At 35.7% G+C, this 21,587-nt stretch overlaps 7 protein-coding genes across 8 annotated transcripts; 3 read left to right on the top strand and 4 right to left on the bottom strand.

Annotated features, from left to right (window-relative positions):
- On the bottom strand, positions 1–1,649 carry LOC103856658 (protein OCTOPUS). The gene has a single exon (XM_009133774.3). The coding sequence runs from the start codon at positions 1,430–1,432 to the stop codon at positions 116–118; it is 1,317 nt and encodes a 438-aa protein (XP_009132022.1). The 5' UTR covers positions 1,433–1,649; the 3' UTR covers positions 1–115.
- A 2,445-nt stretch (positions 1,650–4,094) lies between these two features.
- On the bottom strand, positions 4,095–6,468 carry LOC103856657 (serine/threonine/tyrosine-protein kinase HT1). The gene is made up of 4 exons (XM_009133772.3): positions 6,217–6,468; positions 5,222–6,125; positions 4,678–5,133; positions 4,095–4,601 (listed from the first exon to the last, which is right to left on the bottom strand). The coding sequence occupies exons 2-4, from the start codon at positions 5,975–5,977 to the stop codon at positions 4,302–4,304; spliced, it is 1,512 nt and encodes a 503-aa protein (XP_009132020.2). The 5' UTR covers positions 5,978–6,125; positions 6,217–6,468; the 3' UTR covers positions 4,095–4,301.
- Positions 6,469–8,189: 1,721 nt separating this feature from the next.
- On the bottom strand, positions 8,190–9,037 carry LOC103856656 (non-specific lipid-transfer protein 3). Its single transcript, XM_009133771.3, has 2 exons — positions 8,601–9,037; positions 8,190–8,484 (listed from the first exon to the last, which is right to left on the bottom strand). Exons 1-2 carry the CDS (start codon positions 8,933–8,935, stop codon positions 8,442–8,444), a joined length of 378 nt encoding a protein of 125 aa, XP_009132019.1. The 5' UTR covers positions 8,936–9,037; the 3' UTR covers positions 8,190–8,441.
- Positions 9,038–11,966: 2,929 nt separating this feature from the next.
- Positions 11,967–13,936, top strand: LOC103856655. The gene is made up of 5 exons (XM_009133770.3): positions 11,967–12,063; positions 12,159–12,374; positions 12,469–13,512; positions 13,602–13,757; positions 13,851–13,936. Exons 1-4 carry the CDS (start codon positions 12,016–12,018, stop codon positions 13,752–13,754), a joined length of 1,461 nt encoding a protein of 486 aa, XP_009132018.1. The 5' UTR covers positions 11,967–12,015; the 3' UTR covers positions 13,755–13,757; positions 13,851–13,936.
- Positions 13,937–14,637: 701 nt separating this feature from the next.
- On the top strand, positions 14,638–15,886 carry LOC103856653. 2 transcript variants are annotated; one of them, XM_033286828.1, is made up of 3 exons: positions 14,638–14,980; positions 15,179–15,211; positions 15,417–15,886. In XM_033286828.1, the coding sequence occupies exons 1-3, from the start codon at positions 14,701–14,703 to the stop codon at positions 15,533–15,535; spliced, it is 432 nt and encodes a 143-aa protein (XP_033142719.1). In that variant the 5' UTR covers positions 14,638–14,700; the 3' UTR covers positions 15,536–15,886. The 2 variants fall into 2 exon arrangements, with proteins under 2 accessions (XP_033142719.1, XP_009132017.1); XM_009133769.3 differs by having other exon boundaries at positions 14,638–14,979; positions 15,169–15,211; positions 15,417–15,858.
- A 241-nt stretch (positions 15,887–16,127) lies between these two features.
- Positions 16,128–18,650, top strand: LOC103856652. The gene is made up of 2 exons (XM_033286827.1): positions 16,128–17,684; positions 18,215–18,650. The coding sequence occupies exons 1-2, from the start codon at positions 17,239–17,241 to the stop codon at positions 18,429–18,431; spliced, it is 663 nt and encodes a 220-aa protein (XP_033142718.1). The 5' UTR covers positions 16,128–17,238; the 3' UTR covers positions 18,432–18,650.
- Positions 18,651–19,427: 777 nt separating this feature from the next.
- LOC103856651 (DNA-directed RNA polymerase II subunit RPB7) lies at positions 19,428–21,561 on the bottom strand. Its single transcript, XM_009133767.3, has 6 exons — positions 20,590–21,561; positions 20,249–20,414; positions 20,119–20,169; positions 19,941–20,006; positions 19,782–19,850; positions 19,428–19,667 (listed from the first exon to the last, which is right to left on the bottom strand). Exons 1-6 carry the CDS (start codon positions 20,760–20,762, stop codon positions 19,602–19,604), a joined length of 591 nt encoding a protein of 196 aa, XP_009132015.2. The 5' UTR covers positions 20,763–21,561; the 3' UTR covers positions 19,428–19,601.
- Positions 21,562–21,587: the final 26 nt, after the last annotated feature.

Raw genomic sequence — 21,587 nt, 5'->3', positions numbered from 1 at the left:
TGGGCATAAGATCTTACTTCATATATATACAGAACAATACAGATAATAAGTAACATACATGGTAATGGATGGCTAATTACAACACAATATTTAATATAATACATCAGAGATCAGACTAATGAATCAGCCTACTTTTCCCAGAGTTGCTTGTTGTTTGGCTCTTTAATGGCGTCAAGTAGAATCTAACCATATTGTTTCTGAGGTTGTCTGGCGAGTAACTCCCAAGCTTGTCATCTCTCTGAAGAAGATGATCCGCTTTGCCTTCAATGCCATGAAAGAATCCGTCATCGCACGAGCTTCTTCTTCTTCTTACAGTCTCAACGCCAGTAACAGAGCCATGAAACAGACCATCACAAGAGCTTCTTCCACCTTGAAAGCCATCAGCAATAGAAGCACCATGAAACATGCCATCACAGGACTTCCTTGCGCTAACGCTGTAGCTTCTCATGAGTTTCTCGCTAACATCACCGTTGCTTTCTCCTTTAACCACTCTCCTAAGCTTCAGCAAAGACTCAACAAAAGGACCCTCCATGGCATCGGTCTTGTTTTCCTTCTTCACCGCATCAGTCTTCCTCTGAATCAAACCCCAAAGATTCCATCCTTTGGGCCATTTCTTTCCACTCTTCTTCACCTCACCAGCAGCAACACAATCAACGCCTTTAGAAGCTAACTCTAAGCTCTTCGGTTTGATGGAATACCAATCTGAATCCCTCAGTTCCCTCTCAGTAACAAGCAACTTCGCTCCATGAAACAAACCAACAGCTTCAGGTGACAACTCACCTTTCAACTCATCAACCTTTAGCATTCCATGTCTCGTTGATCGATCAAAGCTTCTTCTCCTTCGTGAATCCAAGTAGTAATCCCTTGTCTGAGCTGTCCCCCCAGGATCCTTCTCCTCTTCAGTCACAGCTGATAAAGGAACCACCAGCTTTGGATATGTCTTTCCGGTTAAGCATCCGTCCCATGACGCTCTAGCTTCCTCGAAATGGATTCCACCTGCCTCTAGAGATAACCTTGGATCTACATCACATGAGCTACGTCTAAGACTTGTTTCTTGATTGTTTCCATTCATAGGAAGTTTGAGTGAAAGCTTCTTAAGCGTCCTGGTGAGAACCGAAGCGACGTCGTTCTTCTTGATCTGGTGAGTTTTTGATTCAAGATCTATAAACTCCTTCATCGTCTTCTTCTCCTCTCCATCTCCGGTTTCTTCTTCTTCCAAGAGCCTCCTACTGGCTCTACCTTCTTCTTCTTCTGCAGCGGAAGCGTCACGAACACGGCGGAGCTCAGGGACTTGATCGGAAGAGAGAGCTTCGATGGTGGAGAGGCGTTCGCGGAGACAGGCGGCACATAGACCGGCGGTGGGTTTAGAAGTGGGGTGACGGTGGCAGACGGAGGAGTGACGACGGCGACGTCGCTGGGTTCGGTGGGTCATGGCAAATAAGGGATCAGGGAGGGGTGGTTCAGTGGAATGGAAGAGAGTGGAGTTGAATGGGTCAGAGAGACATGTCTAGGATCTCGAGAAAACAGAGAGTTGAGTTGCGTTTCGTTGTCAACACTTTAACCTTTTTCGTTTTTAGCTGTCCCTTATAGTGCGTGTTAATACGTATTTATAAGAGAAAAAGACTAGAATAGCACTAAACCAAGTTTATGTTCCCAAAGTAGCACTCAAGGCTCAAAGTCACAAAAATAGGTTTTATTAAAGAAGTAAATATACACTTATACCCTTTGGGTTAATTAATCCAAACCTTAGGGTCTAGAGTTAAGGGGTGGAGTTTTGGAATTAGGGTTTAAAATTTTATAAAAAAAAAATACTAAAATAAAAAATAAAAATTTTAAAAACAGTTTCAAAAAGTATTTTTAAATTATAAAAAGAAAATTTAAAAAAAAAAATTAAAAAAAAAAATTTTAAAAAAAAAATTTATAAAAATTTCGAATCTGAAAACATATAATCTGAAACTATATAAAAAAAATTCTTTTTTTCATTTTTTTTTATTTTTATTTTATTTATTTTTGTTTGTTTATTTAATTTTAAACCAAGGGTATTAGGGATATTTTACCCTTTAATGAATGTCATTTTTGTGACTTTCTCCTTCTGGTGCTATTTTTGAGACATAAACTTTAAAGGTGCTATTATTGACAATTGTCCTATTTATAATTTTATAGTATTAAATTATGTACTTTAATTCGTGCGTTTTTTATTTTTTAAAAAATATATAAATTACTCAAAAGTTAACCCTGTCATGTTCATAATTACTCCCTATTAAAAAACTTATTTTTTTATCTTAAAAATATCATTAGAATATAAATTAAAAATTATTCAACCGAACCGATCACAAAACAGACTACAAAATATTATTGGTTACACAGTTTTTGATAAAGTGAAAAAATGCATTGATGTAAGAAAACATCATCTATTTTAAAATATCAAAAACTCTATAAAACATCTTCTATTTTGAAACGGAGGGAGTATATGTTAATTTGGTCACTTATTTGGTAAGATGTTTAAAAATTAACCAGTGGAGTAAATATTAAGATCCATTGATTTGTTTTTAACATGCATGCTTTTATAGATCTTGTATCTGGTGAGTTGCTGAATCAACACATCCCATTATGGGCCACTATAGAGTATTTGTTTTATTTACCTTTTGGGTAAATGGGGTAAATATTTGGCTACTTCCATCACTTCTTTGGATTCCCTTTGAATCAGTAAAAAAAAGAAAGAAAAAAGGGGTATTGGTGGCTGATTTTCAAGTAGATAGCAACAAGAGTTTAGTGCAGCAAGATGTAACATTTGAACAAACATATTTTTTTTCTCAAGCAACACCTTAATTATTTAACATAAAGTGTGTTGTTCAATGTTGCATCATTATCACCAACTAATGTGTGTTATTACTTCTTCTTTTTTGTCAACAATGTGTGTTATTACTAACAACTATTAATTACATTATAGTAAAAACAGAGAAAATAAATTACTGTATTCTATAATTATATATTTAAAAAAACTGAAATTACTGTCAACAAGATATTGCAAAAAATATTATTTTACAGCATTTACCGAAGATAAAGGAGAATAATTTTCTCTAAGACCATCTTCATTTCAATATGTTTTCCTCTATAGTAAAAAATAGAAGGGAAAATTGTTTTTTTAGAGCAAAAAAATGGTAACTATGTCCCTTTATACTAATCTATATTACTTTATGTCCCATTAGACTAATTTTTTTCAAAATGGCAGTAATGCCCTTAAAATTGTAATTTTTTATTCCTTTTTCGTTTTTTTATTTTTTTGTTCTTTTTTCGTTTTTTTTGTTTTTTTTTTTAAAATCGATTTTTTTTTTCAAAATATAAAAGTGAATATTCCCAAATATTTTGTTTCCATATTTTTAGGAACTGATTTCTTATCCGTAGAATACAACTAATATGTAGAAATCGGTTTCTACAGTTTTTTAGAATTATAGTAATGTTTAGATTTTGATTTCTACATGTTTTAGATTTATAGTAAATCTGTAGAAGTCGGTTTCTACGTGTTTTAGATTTATATTAATGTGTAGATTTTGATTTCTAAAGATTTTAGAACGATAGGTTAAGTGCGGAATGTGTATTCTAAATATTTTTAGAATACTCCTATTTATGTAGATCACGTATTCTAAACATTGTAGATTCAATGAAAAAAGTGGATTTCGTTTTCTACTTCGTAGAATGTCATTTCTACTTTATTTAGAACATAATATGAAATTTATAATTTTAACTTTTTTATAACTGGAAAAAATATCACTAAGTTCATATATGTATATTATCAAAAGTTACTATTTTTCCAAATTTTTTTTGTTTGTAAAACTATTTATTAAATTTATTTTCAAAAATATTAAAAGGTATTATAGAAAAATATGACACAAAATATAGATTAGTCTAAAGAGACATAGTTACAATTTTTTTGCTCTAAAAAAACAGTTTTCCCAAAATAGAATAGAAGCGAGATTTCGTTTCAATGTGGTTCTTTATTCCAAAGAAATGTTATGTTTTATCTATTTATAGATGAATGTTATATTTATTTTTCTCTAGATAACTGTTATATTTTGCTGGGACTAGTCGAAACGTTAGTGAATCCCATAAACATCGAATCACAAAACCATTCCCCAGTTTGATTGTCATTACACAGCAAATCTAGAGAAGAAGATGAAAGATTACAGATCACATCACAACCCACAAAAACAGGACAGGATCATACAACACATCACAAATACAAAACCTTTTGTTTTGCATTTTACATATAAATTTACAAAAAGACACTCTTACAACATCTCTCAAGCGAATTTAGGCTTAGGCAAAGCCGATCCACCAAGAACACTGCTGCTGCTGCCCCCTCCTCCTTGTGCCGGACCAAGTTTCTGAATCCAATGTTTCAGACCTTTCCTTGGATCCTTGCAAATCTTGTTTGAACTCAGATTCAAGCACCCTTCACGTTCCAGCGAATCCTCAAACTCTTCAAGCACTTTCACAATCTGCCAAAACTCAGGTCTCTTATCCGGCGCAACCGACCAACACTGCTCTATCAGAGCTTTCATTGCTGCTGGACAATCTCCCGGAACAGCCGGCCTAATGTTCTGAACCATAAAACAACACTGATAAGATCTCAAAAGGTTGAAACAACTGAACTATAATAGTCAGAACACACTTTACCTTGTGCACGACTGCGAAAGCAGCTTGAATAGGATTCATGTCCTCATAAGGGATTGCTCCAGCTACCATTTCCCATAAAACGAGTCCAAAGCTATACACATCAGCCTTTCTCCCGTGTGGTTTCCGTTTAATCATTTCAGGTGCCATCCATCTGTAAGTCCCTGGATCATCAGCCAACATGTCACAGTACTCCTCCTCGCACGCTATGCCAAAGTCAGCGATCTTCAACTGGAAGTCTTCGTCGATCAATACATTTTCCGGCTTAAGATCTCGATGAATTACGCGCCGTGAGTGGATATATTCCATCCCTCTTGCAATGTCCAGAGCAAACTCTATCAGCTTCTTTAAAGAAAGAGACCTATTCTCAGGCTTGTGTAGAAAAGATCTTAAAGATCCTTCAGGTAAATACTCAGTGAGGACACAGTATACAGGTGGATCTTTATACGCTCCCACAAACTGTTTTAGCACACAGACAAGAGAAGAAAAGTTAGAACAAACCATAGACATCATTCCACCTATATTGGCCAAAAGAGAGTGGAATCACCTTGATAACATTTGGATGAGACAACCGAGACAAGAGGGTGACTTCCTTGGTGAACTGTTTCTCTAACCGTGCTCCCAAGCATCCATTCTCATCATCATCAGGGACAGTGATAAGCTTCACAGCAACAGCTTTATCTTCATACTTTCCATGGTACAGTCGGCTGTACAGCCCATGAGCAAACCTAAGCCCAAAGAAGAGCTTCGACATATCGATACGGTACTCCTCAGAAGCTTCAGCAGCACTGACTCTACGACCACTACCGTTATCAAAAAGCTTAGACCACCCTGTGTCCTTCTTGCTCTTGCTCACCCTCTCTTGAATCCTCAGAGTGCTAAGATCTCTGATGGGAACCGAAGGAGACCGCAAGTTGAACGATCTCCTCTTCTCAAAGGAGTCTTTATGAGATAACTTAACCTTCATTCCCTTTTCAGAGTCCATTCTCCTCGGATGCGGAGTAGAGAATCTCTTACGCTCAGACCTAGCTTCCTTAAAGACATCAGGGAGAGCCATCTGAGGGGAAGGAGAGACGGATCTCTGTTTATTAGTTACAGGGTTTGTCTGTACTTCTGTCTCAACAACAACACATACATTCGGTGAACTACTTGAAACCAACTTCTGGGGGATTGTTTTAAGTTGAGAAACATTCTCTTGGTTGACCTTAAGAGGGAAAGAGGCTAGCTTTGAGGAGTTGAGACGGTAAGAAACAGTATGAGAAAACTTAGTCCTCCTAATCCAAGAAGAAGCCTCTTCATCCATAGTCGTATGCTTTTAAGCAATCTCCAACAAAACCTTTTTCAAAACCCTATCTTTCTCTCTTCAACCATTAACCCACAAACTCTAAAACCAAAAGAGAGAAGCTTTTCTACAAACCCTTCTCCACGCATCCACCAAATCGCCGGATATCCTGAATTAGACCCAATCAAATAAACAGAAGCTATTGCGGATATGATAATGGTGGGATCTATCAAACGAATCGGGGAAGCTAAAATGTTTACCTTTGAAACACGGGATCAGGGAGGGAGAAGGGAATCGGAATCGAGAAGATCCGGCGATTTGAAGGAATCGATGGGGGGGGAGCTTAAACCATGTATGACGGTTTGGATTCTGAGAAGACCTTTTTGACATCTCTTTTTTGGAATTTTTGAGAAAGTTACGTGTTAAACGACAGCGTTTTCGTACTCTCTTATCAGCATCTATGATTTTTATTGGTCGAATCTGTCAGCATCTATGATATGCTTTTAATATTCTATCTGGTGGTGGAGAAGCTTATTTTGATGTTTCGGAACTTCAAATACTAAATATTTTTTTTTGAAGGCCTAGTTTTGGCCCAATATAAATCTTCCAAGGATTCGATCGACCACGAGAAGTTTTTACATGAACGGAAGCCTGTCTTCTCTTATCAGACCTGCTTTGCTCAGTCAAAGACATGAAAGCGATGGATCCTATGGAGCTTCTTGGGGTCTTACCGACTTGTCATTTTGGTAATTTATGCTCGAAGAAGTACCTTTCCGTCATTCACCACAGAATGGAAGAGTCCTTGTTCGGGGACTTGGAGCAGCGGGAGATGATTTTAGCTGGTAACCATCGAAGAAGTCAGTTCTATGGAGAGTTTTTGGGGTTGGCAAAAGCGGTCTGGCTGCTTCATCTCTTGGCCTTTTTGCTTGATCCTTCCCCGAGTCATTTTGAAGGAAACTGTGGAGCCGAGTTCCACTCTCAGTACATGGAGAGTGTGGTGAGGTTCTTGGATGGTCTTGTTCCTGCGGGTTAGGTCGTAGGGTTTCCTGTTTGTCCAGGATTCAAGATAACAAAAAAAAATTAAACGAGAAAGACAATATCACCTCCTGTATTTGATCATAACTATATAGTTCTGTGCGTTTATAATTACGTTCCTTGCTATATTAGGACCAAACCCTACTTGGTTATACAAAATATAATTAAGTAAATTTGAGACTCATAGGCTTATATAAGCCATTCCTTAAGCCACCATAGATACATTGACGATGCAGTCCTGCAATAACACCTTTCCAAAGTCCTAAATATCTTCTCTTGCTATGGTAGATAAAGTACCGAAAGAGCCTCTGTTACTTAGGCACACGAGGGAGAGGGGGGGGGGGGGGGGGCGCCTTTTTTGGAGCTGATCAAGCCTTACTTTAGTTGTATCCAGTGGCACGGTACATAAATACAACATCATTCATTAGGACTTAAGAGTCGCAGGCTAGACCATCATAGGCGTTTTCTATATAATTTTTCTAATGTTGAGCCTTAGAGGAGTTGATGAATGAATGAAAGTTTCACGTTAGAAGTTGGAGAATTACTAAACTAATATATAAATGATTAGCACCAATGCATTTATTGTTAAATTCTTTTGAGTTATAAGCCTATAATAAGCACATATTTAACACAACACAATCTTTTTTCCTTTATGGCTCAACCACGATTAATCAAGGAGCAAGGTCTGAGCCTGAAGTGAACACTAGATGTTAGTCTTTCTCTATACAAGTTACATGTAAATAAATTAATGATACTGAGATGAATAAAACAACGGTAGTGGATATAAAGGAAATTACAATGATAAAAGAGAATAGAAGGAAGCGGAAACCAGAGGAAGAAGTGATCGTGATGATTACGGAAAAAGCTGGTCATAAATACATAGAAAGCAATAATCTTTTGTAGCATAGGTTATTGTTGTCATGGTAGTGGAAACAAATAATCGGCCCATGTTATTGATATGGTGGATATATTGTAACAAACAACATTAGTCGAGAGATATCTGAACTCGGCCAAGCTAGAGTGGTACGCTTTCATACTAATCCACTCCGTAGTATTAAATATGTTTTTTCCCGGGCCAACTGAATAAGCCAATATGATTTATAGAAAGGAGAATCTATCACTACAGTGAGAATACTCAAAAACTTTTCCAGATCAAGATAAAGAAGTAGCATTCCTAGTTGTACAAAGAAAAGATTTATAGTTGAAATTGTCGTTGATATAAAGAGAAGATGATTAATAAGGGCGTTGGAGAAATGATTAAAGGTACAATTACCATATCTTAAACATAATTACGATGCAATCTAGAGCAAAATATTACAAAGTAACATGACAAACTTTTTTTTTTGGTGACAAAAAAGAAACATGACAAACTTTTCAACAAGATAAAAACAAGACAATGTAGGGGCATGCTGACTGCTGAGGTCAGCGTACGTAGACCTTTTCATTATACTTATTGTACGTAGACCATATACTCTTCATCCTCATGATGGACGCTGCAACAATACAAAAGACCTATAGAATAAGTAGTTGGCTAATTTAAAAGAATTAAATCATGGTCTCTAGGATACCGAGTGACCTTGCATTTAATAAAGGACAATAAAAAGCTTACTTGTCGCAGTTAGTACTTATGGAGATGGGAAAGGGAAAGCTAACACGACACTTTCCAGGAAGGTCAGAGGCTCTAGTTTGGTTGAAACCAGGAATCTTCTTAGCAACGGCCTGTAGGCATTTGCATGTTTGTTGACGGTCCGGTGTGGTTTGAGCAATAGCATTCAAATCTCTGACTCCCCCACAACATGCAGCCGTCAAATCCATACGTCCCGATAGGTATGTGATACAAGGACTCATGCTTTGTACCACTGTGCCACATGAGATTGGTGCACCTACTGATGCAACTATGCACACCGTCACAAGGCATGTTAAGAACCTCAGTGTCGAAGCCATTGTCTTTTCTTTTCCTCTTCCTTTTTCTGTGTGATAAGAAAATAGGGAAACTTAGTTGCTTTTGTGTTTTTCTGTTGGATGTGAGAAAAGTGTGAGTTGATGATAGGTTTATATAGATGGGGATTTTAGATGGGAAACCAGAAGTAGTTGGATTTTCATTTACTCTATTCACTCCTTCTAGTTTTTTTCTACTAATAATGGGAATGTTTTGTTTCTTTAAACAACAGTATCATTCACAGTAGTTAGCATGTCCATATATGTCAGCCTGTCCGAGACTACGTAAATACCTTACTATTTTGGAGAATTTATTTGTTTGCAACAATTGGGTTGTTCTGAGATATTATGCTTGGGCGATCTTAAAAGATTAATTAGTAATCATATCTTTTTATTTTAAACATATACTTAGTATTCGTACATAATAAAAATTATTTAATCTAGTTTCGCACATAATCAATAATTTATCAGCTAGTAGCAGGACCGGCCCTGAGGAATGCGTAGTGAAACATTTGCAACATGCCTCCAAATTTTTTTTTAAAAAAATTACATACATATAAGCCTCCAAAAATTTTTTTTAGGCTCCTAAATTTGTAAAAAAAAAATTCTTACATAAACACAGCCATAGACCTCTAAAATCTCAGAGCCGGTCCTAACCCGTCAGATTCTCCATTAATACAATTGGACCATCTTTTGGCTTTGCCATTAAAGAAAATATCTAATTATAGCTGTAGCTATTAATTGGTCGGTGACAAACGTATTCCAATTCATTGTGGATGGATCATAAACATGTCCAATATAATTGTGGTCCAAATGAGCTAAAGACCAAATTGGTGCATGGTCCAGTTGGGCATGACCAAATAGACAATAGCATGTCCAAACTCTTAAAAAGTTTAGAGTTTTGTTAATTTGCGATTTTCTTGAACTTGGAAAAATATAATTTTACGACGGTAAATGCGATTTTACGGTTTTGACGTGAGAACAATATCTTACAGTGTTATCATGAAATGAAATTTTATTGATTTGGTGAAATTTTCGGTTTAGCAGTTTTAAAGGAAGACATAATTTTACGATTTTGGCGTAAAAACATAATCTTACGGATTTGGCAGGTAAATCCGATTTTATGGTTTTAACAGAAAAATGCAATTTTAGTAGAAACCCAAAACTTTACAGATTTGGCGAAAATATGAGATTTGGTCAGAAAACGTAATTTTGTGGTTTTAATAGAAAACTAAGTTTTACGGATTTGGTGAGAAAAAGAGATTTTATGATTTGGTGGAAAATGCGATTTTATGATTTTGGGAAAAAAACAATTTTGCGAATTTGATGGGAAAATAAATTTTCTTGAATTTGGTGGAAAACATGATTTTACAGTTTTGGTGTGAAAACATAATTTTACGGATTTGGTAGAAAAATGAAATTTACGATTTTAGCTGGAAAACAAAAAAAAAAAATCGGTTTTAGAGAAAACTAAATTTTACGGATTTAGTGAAAAAATAGATTTTGTGATTTTGACAGAAAACATGATTTTTGGTTAGGCAGAAAATGATATTTTGTAGATTTGACGGAAACATGGGATTTCAAGATTTGGAGGAAATTCAAATTTATGAAATAATTACATGAATTTAAAATTTTATATTGAAATGGACTGTCCATGCGGCATATTTTTTTATTGGGCATTAACAATATTGGACTACTATCCATTATGGACCGACTAATGTCTAAAATACAAATGGTCTGCATGGGGCAGCCTAATTGGACGTTGGACAGACAATTTGATAGCTCTAGTTATATCATGTATTTTTTGAACGAATATACATTTGTTCAAATCAAAAATAATACGAGGATTGTTCAGAAAAACAATCCAAATTATATATGGACAAAGATTTTAAAAACGTGTAAGCTTGACCGTAGTACATGTATTCAAGTTTGTCTCCGTATCAAAGAAAATTTAAAACCAAATACAATTTATTAGGAATTCGATTCATATAAGTTAAGAAATAATTTGAAAGAGTGCGAACATATTTACTTAATATATTTCATATCTGATTATTTAAAAAGGCCAAATTACTAATTTAATCAATAACTACGTAATTGTTTTTAAAAGTTTCAAAAGCGTGAAATTATCTAATAATTTTAAATTTTGACCTTATCTAGTTATATATCTTACATGACCTTTTGAATAAGAAAGAAATCTATATAGACAGAAAGCTTGACTGTAGTACATGTATTCAAGTTTGACTCCGTATCAAAGAAAAGTTTAAAACCAAATAAAGACCTATATAATTACAGCAACTCCTCAAGTGTTGTCATCTCCGGTCTCGACTCTCTTCTCTTTCACTCGGCTATCGTCAGTTTTCTCACAAGTAAGTATCATGTAACATCCATCAACAGCGCTTCGTGATCTCGTCGTTTTCCTTTGTTCTAGTTCAAGTTTGCTTACATTACACTGCATCTCGTGGTCACTTCTCTCTTTGTATTTCCATGTGTTGACTGTGTTAATTATCTTTCAAAAAAAAAAAAAGACTGTGTTAATTAATCTCTTTTCTTGGTGGAAATCGCAGTTGCTAGAATCTTTAGTATATGTTTTATGAGAGATCAGTCTAGTGTGAATCTACCCACTAATTTTAAATTCTCCATTTGTTATTTATCTCATAGACTTAAAAGCTGCTTTGTCATTAGGCCACGACAGCTCTTGAGATCTGAGAACCAATGGGTTTTGACATTCAACGCATAGCGAAAATTGAATCAGTTCCCGGGGAGCATTTCTGTCCTGTTTGCCAACTTCTTATCAACCCCAATGAAGCTCTCCAGTCTATGTGCGCAGGGCCGGCTCAAAGATATCATGGGCCCTTGGCCAAAATAAATTTAAATATTTTTTTCACGTGTATTTATCGATAATTTTAAAACATTTGGGCCCCTATTCCTAATTTTTTTTTAAAACTGGACCCCTTTTCCAATACTATTTTTGCAAAAAAAAAATTGGACCCGGGGCCCACGCCCCTTTGCCCCTACCCTAAAGCCGGCCCTGTATGTGCGGTCACTTATACTGTAAGCCATGTTTAGCTTACGTCGCAAGCACCACTATGGCGTGCCCTTACGATGGTTACTTAGTCACAGAAACTGATGCAATGGTTTGTTCTTCATCTTTAAAAATATTTTATTTGTCTTTTCTGTTTGCTTAGTTGGTTGTGTTTGCACACTAAATTTATATACCATCTTTTTACAGCCACTCGTGGAGTCAAATAAAGTGTTGGCTGATACTATTGGCAAAACCGTGGTCTACTGTTTATACCAAAACAGTGGATGCACATGGCTTGGCTCTCTGTCTGCTAGCTCATTACATGACTTGAGATGTGCATTCGGCAACTCTCTTGTTATGTGTACCAGGTGTGGAGTTAAAACTTCGCACCTTCAGTGGCAGGAGCATGTTGAAGTTTGTCCTGTGAGATTTTTAATCTATATTTATGTCAAAAATACAGTATAGATGTGTTTGTTCTTTGGTTCTTACATGTATATATTGTAATAAATGCTATCAGGAAATGCAAGTTCAGATGCATGCTTACAATGAGGCTAATGTTGTTATGGGCGCCACCTCTCATGAGAGTGCACAGGATCATGGTGTAGCTGCTGCAACGCTGACTCAAGATCAATGGTACCAACAACCATATCAGCAGTATTACCAAAACGGTGATGATGGATACTCCATGCATCAACAACGGCTGCACCTTCCAAGTTTAGATCCCCAGCATCAAGTACTTTATGTACAGCAAGAAATTCATTATGGGGCTCAAACTCACTCTCCTATGCAAGCTCAACCACAGCTCCAATCTCAGAGCTACCCGTCAGTGCCATCTCACCCGCAACATCCATCACTGACATTTCCAGCTTCTCAAGGTCTCATAAACGTGCAAGCTCAATCACATTTCCAACAAGTGCCGGATGTTCACCCACCTCAGCCTCTGCCTACTATGCACAAAGAACAGTCTTCGTTACCAAGTCAATTAACAAGAGCTCAATATTGGAGGCAAATGGTGCGTAAGTATGGAAGAGCCCCAGCCCCTGAAAGCTCATCAGGTTTATATTCTTCACAGCAACCTTTGCCAAAACCTTCATTGCCCCAACAGCATACGACGGCACCAACAACTGATGTAGTTCACAATCAGATGCATCAGGGAGGCCATTTCCATAACCAACATCTAGCAGTGAACTCTCATTTGTGCCCCATTGGCCAACATGCCATATTAGAGCAAGATGGACGTAGACATTTGAATACTATTTTCCAGGAGTACCTCAAGACTGTTCACCTACGCAGTGAAGATCTTGAAAGATCCGGAGATTATTTTTCAGGATTATCGGATAGAGACTTTGACCAGATATCACCAATTATCTCTAGGGAAGAGCATGAGGAATATTTCGAGTTTAGACCTGCTTCAAGATTCTCTCAACCTTCCATTGACTTGGGAGACAGACAGTTCAGAGGTGGACCAAGCATTCTTAATGGTCTTCGGCTTCCAGATATTGTTGACTTTAGGAGTAAATATACTTCGCAAGGATTTTCTGGTGATGGTGGATCATTTCCAGTTAAGATCTTACCGTCTCTCTCAGCAGTTTATGTATATTTTAAGCTTGCTTTTAACGTGTCTTTTTTATTTATTTCTTTGCTCTATAGGGACATGTGGGATCATCTTCTCTAAATTCCGAAAGAAACGCGACAGGAACCGTTGAAGGTTTAGACTTGCACTCTCAGACCAGGGGCAGGGAGCACCAACATAAGTCAATGGATAGGGACCTCGTGATCAAGCAGGAGGCAAGGGAAACTTAAAATGTAAGTTCATTCAAGTTATTCTGCATCAGACTTCAACTTACATTTGTATCATTTATCTCTAAATTGACAAAAAAAATGTTTATTATCTTGTAGAGCTTCTGAGAATTCTTCTCCATTTGGTAATCAGAGCTTTAGGATATAAAGAGAAGAAGCATTCCATTATACATTGGTGAACTTTCTCCAGCATCTCATTATCCTATCAGATTTCTTGCAGTATCCTATAAGCTTTTACTTCTTGTATTTTCCATAACATGTAATTTGGAAACCTTTGTTTACTTTTATTGTTATCGAATAAAAATGGATTCAATTTCGTATTTCTACCTGCATTACATATTATTTTGACCTAGTTAATGTTTTTGGTATGCTTTGGTCGTAAACAATTACAGTCAACTTACGTAAGAAAAAGTAGTGATCGCTGAAGGAGATTTATTTATTTTCTTGTTTAAGAGTTATAAAACAAGTAGGTTAGGGACTGCGATACTTAATTAGGTTGCCACAAAGCAGTTTGAACCGGACTAGGTTAAATTGGTTAAATTTGGTGTATGAAACCTATGATCATATATCTTTCTTCTTTATTTTATTTTTTTGGTCAAAGGTATGTATATGATCATCTCCCACTTATTAATATTTACTTGCATTCGAAGACACATTTTTTTTTTGGGGTCAAATAATCCTAAGACAAACTTTGAATGTCATTTCTAACACACATCGACCGACACAGCGCCAGAGAAAACAATACTATTGATTACGGACTGAAAAATATAAGCAAAAAATGTCGAAATGCATAAGTAACGGGGTCAAACTGTAATTTATCAAATATTAATGGTTCAGTATGTGAATAAACCAAAAACCTGTGGGTTCGTTCTCTTCTCCTAAACCTCAATCGCCGGATCGACCAGAAGCCAATAGAGACGGCGTAACGAGCGAGCGAGAGAGAGATACAATGGCGGCAAGCCTTATGAACAGAGCCGTCTCTAGAACCGAAACCTTCGGTGCTTTCAGACTCTCTCTCAACCTCCTGAGACATTTCTCATCGCCGGCGGCAGCATCTCCGGCAGCTGAAAACCCTAGCTCCGATCCGATTAAAGCTAAAAGAAGGAAGAGTAAGAAGAACCTTATCGAAGTCGCTCAGTTCTTACCCAATTGGGGAATCGGATACCATATGGCTAAAGCTCACTGGAACGGAGTCTCTTACGAGATCACTAAGATCAATCTCTACAAGGTTTCGCCTTTTCGCTCTCTTACGCCTCTCCTGTGAATTTTATCTTATGGGTTCTCATCGTTTTCCTCATTGCATTCATTTCATGATTGAAAGGTTTAACATTTCGAAAATGTTTCCATCACCAGATCATTGGAGCTTCTGTAGATATATGTTGAGGTTTTGTTTGATTGATTGTGGATTCAAATGCAGGATGGTAGACATGGAAAAGCTTGGGGGATTGTTCACAAAGATGGTGAGTTTTTGTTTTCATCATCTCTTCTATGATAGGGAGAAAAGACTTAATATTAGTATAACGGTTCTTTTCATGTATAAGAGTATCCACTAATGAAACTAGATAGTCAAAGTTGCATTGGTGTGTTGTGAGATGCATTTGTATTTAGTCCACACACTAAAGTTATTGCAGCTTCAGTGTGACTAACATATTTCTCAAAATGCAGGCTTGCGAGCTGCGGAAGCTCCAAAGAAGATAAGCGGAGTTCACAAACGCTGCTGGAAGTATATACCTAACCTGTCAAAGACCACACCTGCAACCGCCCCCCAAGTAGAAGCTGCCTGATCTGTTTACTTCCATTGTTTGTGGGTTACTTATATATATATCTGTTTTTTCAAGCATGAAGAAGGAATTATCCATAATCTTCGGATGATAGTTGGTTTTTAGGTTCATCTTATTATGACGTTGACGCTTCTTGAGATAGATTTTGATGTGTCTGCATCATTGAGCCTAGAGTTTAGCTACTACATTTATTTTGAACTTGTTTTGTAGGAGTTTTCTGCTTTTTTAATAAGCCTCAGTTACCGCAGGGTTTGGTTTGTAATCGACAAGACTTTTGTTTTGTTTTTGAGAACCGACCAGATCAATTAACTATTGTTCTGTACTTTCTTAAAGTGTCTGAAATTTTGTTCTGTAGACTTTTGGTTCCATATAGTATTTGATCCAGCAAAATCCAATCCAGTCTTCTCTGCATCCCTGTATTAGTCATATATTATGATCCAGCAAAATCCAATCTTCTCTGCATCCCTCTGTAAAAACGAAGATCTGTATTAGTCTTGCCACAGTCATCCTAGCCAACTCCAGTGCTCGCTCTCACCATATGCTCAGGTTTCCTTTCGATGATATCAGAGGTTCATTTGCGTCAATCAATGCTTGTTTGTTACGCTTGACAACTTTCGTTGTAAGAGTGACTCGTTCCCTGAATTCCAAAATCTTCATATGATACAGAGAGTTATTGGTGTCATTTGATAAATCTGAGTATTATATAAACTAGAATTAACAAGATTCTAAATAAAATTGATTTACAACATTTTAATTTATAACTAGTTTTATACGAACATTTATGATCTACTAAAACCCTCCATGTGATTGAAAAATAGGACTCTATAATTGATAGTATTAGACTAAACTAAAAAAAAGGAGAATTCACAGTTTATATAGTTACAAAATAAACATATGTAATTCCAAATCTAAATATTGTAACAATAAAATCAAGAAAATTGACATTTTTATTCCCAAGTGTAGTTCTGTAAACCAGGGATAAATCTTTCAAAATGTGGTGTCCTTTTATTTTCGTTAGAACAATTTTTTTTGATAAACAGTTTCGTTCGAACAATTATTAAAGAAACAGTGAGTTTCCTCTTAGCCAACATAGTTACATCCTGACATAGTCACTGGTACCGACAGTGACTACTGTGATTAGTTTCATCAATGCCCTTCATCTTTTATATAATTTATAATTTGACCTCCTCTGTACCACTCACCTAAATACAAAATTACTTCTTTGTCTCCCTCAAGTTTTCGTTGATTCCACACTGAATTTCCTCAATACGTGAATTATAGTTTGCAAAAACTCTTTAATTAGTACGAAAGAGAAGAAAATCAACCTTACTTTGAAAGTAAAAAAGAAAAAGATAATTCACTTATTGAGGAAATCATGAGTTATTAATCCGTACCACGGGATCTAACAATGGTTAAAAAGCACTCGGTCTGAAATAAATATCTTCCCAAACTTGAGGGAGACAAAGAAGTAATTTTGTTTTTAAGAGAAAAAAATAAAACAATTTAAAGAACAGAACATAACAGAAGCTGCTCTTTTGTCCTAAGCTTTCTTCCTTTTCACTTTCTCCAACATTTCTTCCCTCTGCAAGTACATAAACCAAAATAAACAAAATTAGCTTTTCTGTAACAATTGTTTTCTATTTTCTTTTGTTTTGTGTCCTTTCCTCGTAAAACCCATGACCCTTTTGCTTTAATCTTCAAGAAACATGCCTTCTTTTGCTTTTGGATCTCCACATCACCATCTGTCGACTCTTAGAGACTCGCCGTACTCAGTCGAAATCAGCATCGACGGCGACTCCTCCGACTTGGAATCCTTGTCTGAAGTTGATTTAGGGAGCGGTGGTGTGACGTCTCCTGTGAAGAAGCTACATTCTGGTGGTGATAAGAAGAGAAGGGCGAGGAGGAGAAAGAAAAAGAAGAAGAGGACAGAAGGTATAGATTGCAGGATCTGTCATCTGCCTTTAAAGACTAACAAAGAAGATGAAGAAGAAGAAAATTCTGATGAACAAGAAGAAGATGATGAAGCAAGAGAAGATGATGTTGAAGAAGAGTATTATGGTTTGCCTTTGCAATTGGGTTGCTCTTGTAAAGGTGATTTGGGTGTAGCTCACAGTAAGTGTGCTGAAACTTGGTTCAAGATCAAAGGAAACATGTAAGTATCCTCAATTATTCTCAAAGACTTCATTTATTTTGTCCTTGTTTATTTCTAGAAAATTCTACATATTCTTATGATTCTGTGGGAAAAAAATAGTGAAGTGTGAAACTTAATGAGGAAACAAAATTATATGTTTTATGTACTTTGATTTATTTTCTTGTCTGATTTCTAGAGATCTATATGATCGTTATCTACTGAAGCTGGAATCTACAGTTTAAGTGACACCAATTATTCAGTTTTTATTACCATGTGTTGTCAATTTGTGTCTCATCTTCTTATTTTCCTGATTGTTTGTTGTCTCAATTAAAGCATGCTTCTGTGATTTGCTTTTCATTGATAATCTTGCAGTCCCTTTTGCTTAGTTTGATTCTCTTACTAATCACCATTATACCAATAGTTCTGTCTAGCGTCTTTGCATTGTCTTAAGCAGTAGTAACCGGTTAGAGATAGATCTTCTTCTTGTGTGTTTGGAAGTTGAAGTGAGTCTCTAAAGACTATACTGATATTGTTTCTATGAATCTGAGCAGGACATGTGAGATATGCGGCGCAATGGCTATAAACGTTGCTGGCGAACAGTCAAACCAAGAGAGCAATGCCTCTGCCCATTCACAAACAGCTGCAGGACAAACTCAGACAGAGACAAGGGGAAGCTGGCATGGTCGCCGTGTTATGAACTTCTTACTTGCCGTTATGATCTTTGCGTTCATTGTTTCTTGGCTTTTTCATTTCAAAGTCTTGAAGTGAAACAAATTCCATCTCAGTCTCTTTCTCCCGCAAGCACACGCTCACTCTTCTTCTCTTGTTCTTGAGCTGTTTGCTTTCGCTAAATCAATCCCCCCTGTCGCTTGATTGTTCACACGTTTTGTAGCTGTATAAACTTGGTAGTAGGTTTTTAGATTGTTGTGACTTGTGAGCCTTACATCTTGTATAATATTTATCTCTGTTCCGGCTCTTTTGGTTCCAGGTACAAACATCTTTGGCTTTGAAAGACTGGTAATATAATAGATAGCTGTCTTACGAGGAATTACATTTGACTCTGAGTAATCCTATGGTATCAACGTTTGACGGTATAGTATGCTGCACAAGAAATTCTTAATCAAACCACCGGACCAAGTAGGTTTCCATAAAATCATTTGAATTTTGAAACATCTCAAAATTAGAACTCACAAATTTTAGCATGAGCGAAGCTCAAATGCTCGAAGAAAACAAATTACCATTCGCTCACGATAAAAACGTGGGCAATTGTCAATAATAGCAAAGTCACAAAAATGACATTCATGAAAGGGTAAAATATTCCTAATACCCTTGGTTTAAAATTAAATAAACAAAAATAAATAAAAATAAATAAAATAAAAATTAAAAAAATGAAAAAAAGATTTTTTTTTTATATTTTCAGATTATATGTTTTCAGATTCGAAATTTTTATAATTTTTTTTTTTCGAAATTTTTTTTTTTTTTTCAAATTTTCTTTTTATAATTTAAAAATACTTTTTAAAACTGTTTTTAAAATTTTTATTTTTTATTTTAATATTTTTTTTTTATAAAATTTTAAACCTTAATTCCAAAACCCCACCCCTTAACTCTAAACCCTAAGGTTTGGATTAATTAACCCAAGGGGTATAAGTGTATATTTAACTCTTTAATGAAACCTATTTTTGTGACTTTGAATCTTTAGTGCTACTTTGGGAACATAAACTTGGTTTGGTGCTATCCTAGTCTTTTTCTCTAAAAACGTTTCAATCATTTAATTTCTTTATATTATTGTTTTGCCTTGTCCATTACTCTGAATCAACAACCAACAAATATATCATCTGTTCTAATAGTTATTCCGGATACATCAACGCTTACAATATAACATTTATCACAAGTCATCCTCTGTATAAAAGTAACATCGAAGTCTGACTGAGACTTTTCTTATGCAACGGCTCCAGGATCGGTTATGAGCCCCAAAAATCTTTCTTTGATGCTACCCACACAGGACTGCAAAACAAAAGCACAAATGTACAAAAATTTTGAATAAGATTTAAACCCACAAGAAAAAAAAACTAGTTATTTAAGTTGCACTGTGAATATAGTTATGGATATGGTGCGCACGATCTCTGTGGCATCGATACTAAAGCCAAAGACCTTTAGTCTCACTTCACAGTCTTCCTGGATCCTAACCTGCAGGAAGACATTGATATATATAAGGTTTCTTGAACATAGATGGAATTTATACCGGGTGAAAACAAGAAACAGAGAAAAGAAACACACTGATCCATCTGATTTTGTGTAAGTAGGCATGTCACCAGCCTGATACTCCATATCATCTGGTATGCACTGTGTTGATTGAAAAGAGGAGAAGACGAGTAAATATTTATATATAGGAGAAAAGCACATAGAAACCAAAACGAAAAGAGGCAGCAGCTCTAAACCATGATGTTTAGCTTACATGATTGGACACAAAAATCTTAAGAGGGCCAGCTTCAGCGAAGAATCCGTGCTGTAACAGCATTTGTTAGGAAACTTGCATAACTTGTGATTGCCACTAAAGACAATATACAGAGAAACTGTATATATACCTGAACGACCCGTGTGACAACAGCTTCCAGAACCTCGCCTTCGAAAGGTCTGAAAACAACGCATCGGTACTTAACAGGGAAGGTGACGAAAGGAGTCCCGTCTCGGATCAATCCTTTTCCTATGCTTTCTATTCCAGTTACCGCTAATACAAACCCATGTCGGCCACTGTCAAATCAATAGGAGGACATTGTAATTGAATGAATATGCATATCTTAAAAATTCAAAGGCCTCAAAGGAACTTTAAAGTAGTTTAAACAAAATCTTTACTGGAATTGAACAAGAGAGAGGCTCGGGTTTCGAGAAAACGAAGCCGAGCCCTAGAAAAGTGTTGGAAGAAAACCTGATAGTGCCCTCGACATCTTTTATGAGCTTAGAGACGAGGTTTTCACGAAGGTTTTGACCAAAGAATCGTGGATGTAATTGCATGTTGCGCTCCAAAACTATGTGGAAGAACATCTCTGGTCGCTTTTTTTTTCGCTCTCCTCTCACTTCTGTCTCTGAAGCTACGTTCATGTCATATTTATAGATAGACCCAACGCACCTACCTACCAGAAGGTTGATTTTCCTCAACCGTCGGATTAACGGCCCAGATTAAAAACAAAATGTTTTTTTTTTTACTTTTCCATATTTTGCGTAATACATTTTTTTTTTTAAAACAGCATGTTCCTCCCTTGCAAATTTCAAACTAATAAAAATTTATGTTACCGCAATGAATAGCAAGAAGAATTAAAAAAATGTAGGTTTTTAAATGTGACTAGATCATCAGTGCGATCATGTGGATGTTTTAATCTATTATACAAATTGTATACGGTTTAGTATTATAATTTTAAGTATTTTTGCATAACCTTTTTATCATTAATGATTATATGGTTTAATTAACATTAATATTTTTGATTGTGTTGTGTATTGTTTACTCAAAAATACTCTCAAATAACATTAGTTTTTTTTTATCACAAAATAAGTATTAAGGGTTAAAATGACTAAAATAGATTCTATTAAATAGGTAAACGAAAACTATACTCATGCTCTATAGATTTCTAAAATAAATAAATATTTAACCAAATATTTTAGAAAAAAATCTACAAAAAAATTTCAATTTTTTTTATTTTGATTTTTTTCAGAGATTTTTTTTTAGAGAACCATTTTTCTTTAAAAATAAAGTTTTGGGAAATTTTCTTCAATATTTACAATATCTTTCTGAATTTATAAATATATATATGATATCTTTCTGAATTTGAGGTTATAAAAAAGTGTCGTAATAAGTATAATATGTATTAGAAAAACTTTCATAAATATGTATTAGGAAGATTTTCCTGGATATATATTGATGAATATTTT

This window comes from Brassica rapa, chromosome A03, assembly GCF_000309985.2.
Source record: "Brassica rapa cultivar Chiifu-401-42 chromosome A03, CAAS_Brap_v3.01, whole genome shotgun sequence".
Taxonomy (NCBI): domain Eukaryota; kingdom Viridiplantae; phylum Streptophyta; class Magnoliopsida; order Brassicales; family Brassicaceae; genus Brassica; species Brassica rapa.
The sequence above is the reverse complement of the archived record's forward strand: the minus strand, read 5'-3'. Positions and strand labels throughout refer to the sequence as shown.

Bases quoted from the DNA above. Each gene is read 5' to 3' on its own strand.
- LOC103856658 (XM_009133774.3), bottom strand. From the start codon at position 1,432: ATGACCCACCGAACCCAGCGACGTCGCCGTCGTCACTCCTCCGTCTGC.
- LOC103856652 (XM_033286827.1), top strand. From the start codon at position 17,239: ATGCCTTCTTTTGCTTTTGGATCTCCACATCACCATCTGTCGACTCTT. The intron at 17,685-18,214 runs GTAAGTATCCTC...GAATCTGAGCAG, and splicing joins TTCAAGATCAAAGGAAACAT to GACATGTGAGATATGCGGCG.
- LOC103856657 (XM_009133772.3), bottom strand. From the start codon at position 5,977: ATGGATGAAGAGGCTTCTTCTTGGATTAGGAGGACTAAGTTTTCTCAT. The intron at 5,134-5,221 runs GTGATTCCACTC...GTGCTAAAACAG, and splicing joins CTCATCCAAATGTTATCAAG to TTTGTGGGAGCGTATAAAGA. The intron at 4,602-4,677 runs GTAAAGTGTGTT...TTTATGGTTCAG, and splicing joins CTTTCGCAGTCGTGCACAAG to AACATTAGGCCGGCTGTTCC.
- LOC103856655 (XM_009133770.3), top strand. From the start codon at position 12,016: ATGGCGTGCCCTTACGATGGTTACTTAGTCACAGAAACTGATGCAATG. The intron at 12,064-12,158 runs GTTTGTTCTTCA...ATCTTTTTACAG, and splicing joins TCACAGAAACTGATGCAATG to CCACTCGTGGAGTCAAATAA. The intron at 12,375-12,468 runs GTGAGATTTTTA...AAATGCTATCAG, and splicing joins AGCATGTTGAAGTTTGTCCT to GAAATGCAAGTTCAGATGCA.
- LOC103856656 (XM_009133771.3), bottom strand. From the start codon at position 8,935: ATGGCTTCGACACTGAGGTTCTTAACATGCCTTGTGACGGTGTGCATA. The intron at 8,485-8,600 runs GTAAGCTTTTTA...GTATTGTTGCAG, and splicing joins ATAAGTACTAACTGCGACAA to CGTCCATCATGAGGATGAAG.
- LOC103856653 (XM_009133769.3), top strand. From the start codon at position 14,701: ATGGCGGCAAGCCTTATGAACAGAGCCGTCTCTAGAACCGAAACCTTC. The intron at 14,980-15,168 runs GTTTCGCCTTTT...ATTCAAATGCAG, and splicing joins CTAAGATCAATCTCTACAAG to GATGGTAGACATGGAAAAGC. The intron at 15,212-15,416 runs GTGAGTTTTTGT...CTCAAAATGCAG, and splicing joins GGGGATTGTTCACAAAGATG to GCTTGCGAGCTGCGGAAGCT.
- LOC103856651 (XM_009133767.3), bottom strand. From the start codon at position 20,762: ATGAACGTAGCTTCAGAGACAGAAGTGAGAGGAGAGCGAAAAAAAAAG. The intron at 20,170-20,248 runs GTATATATACAG...ATGCTGTTACAG, and splicing joins TTGTCACACGGGTCGTTCAG to CACGGATTCTTCGCTGAAGC. The intron at 19,851-19,940 runs GTGTGTTTCTTT...GTCTTCCTGCAG, and splicing joins ACACAAAATCAGATGGATCA to GTTAGGATCCAGGAAGACTG.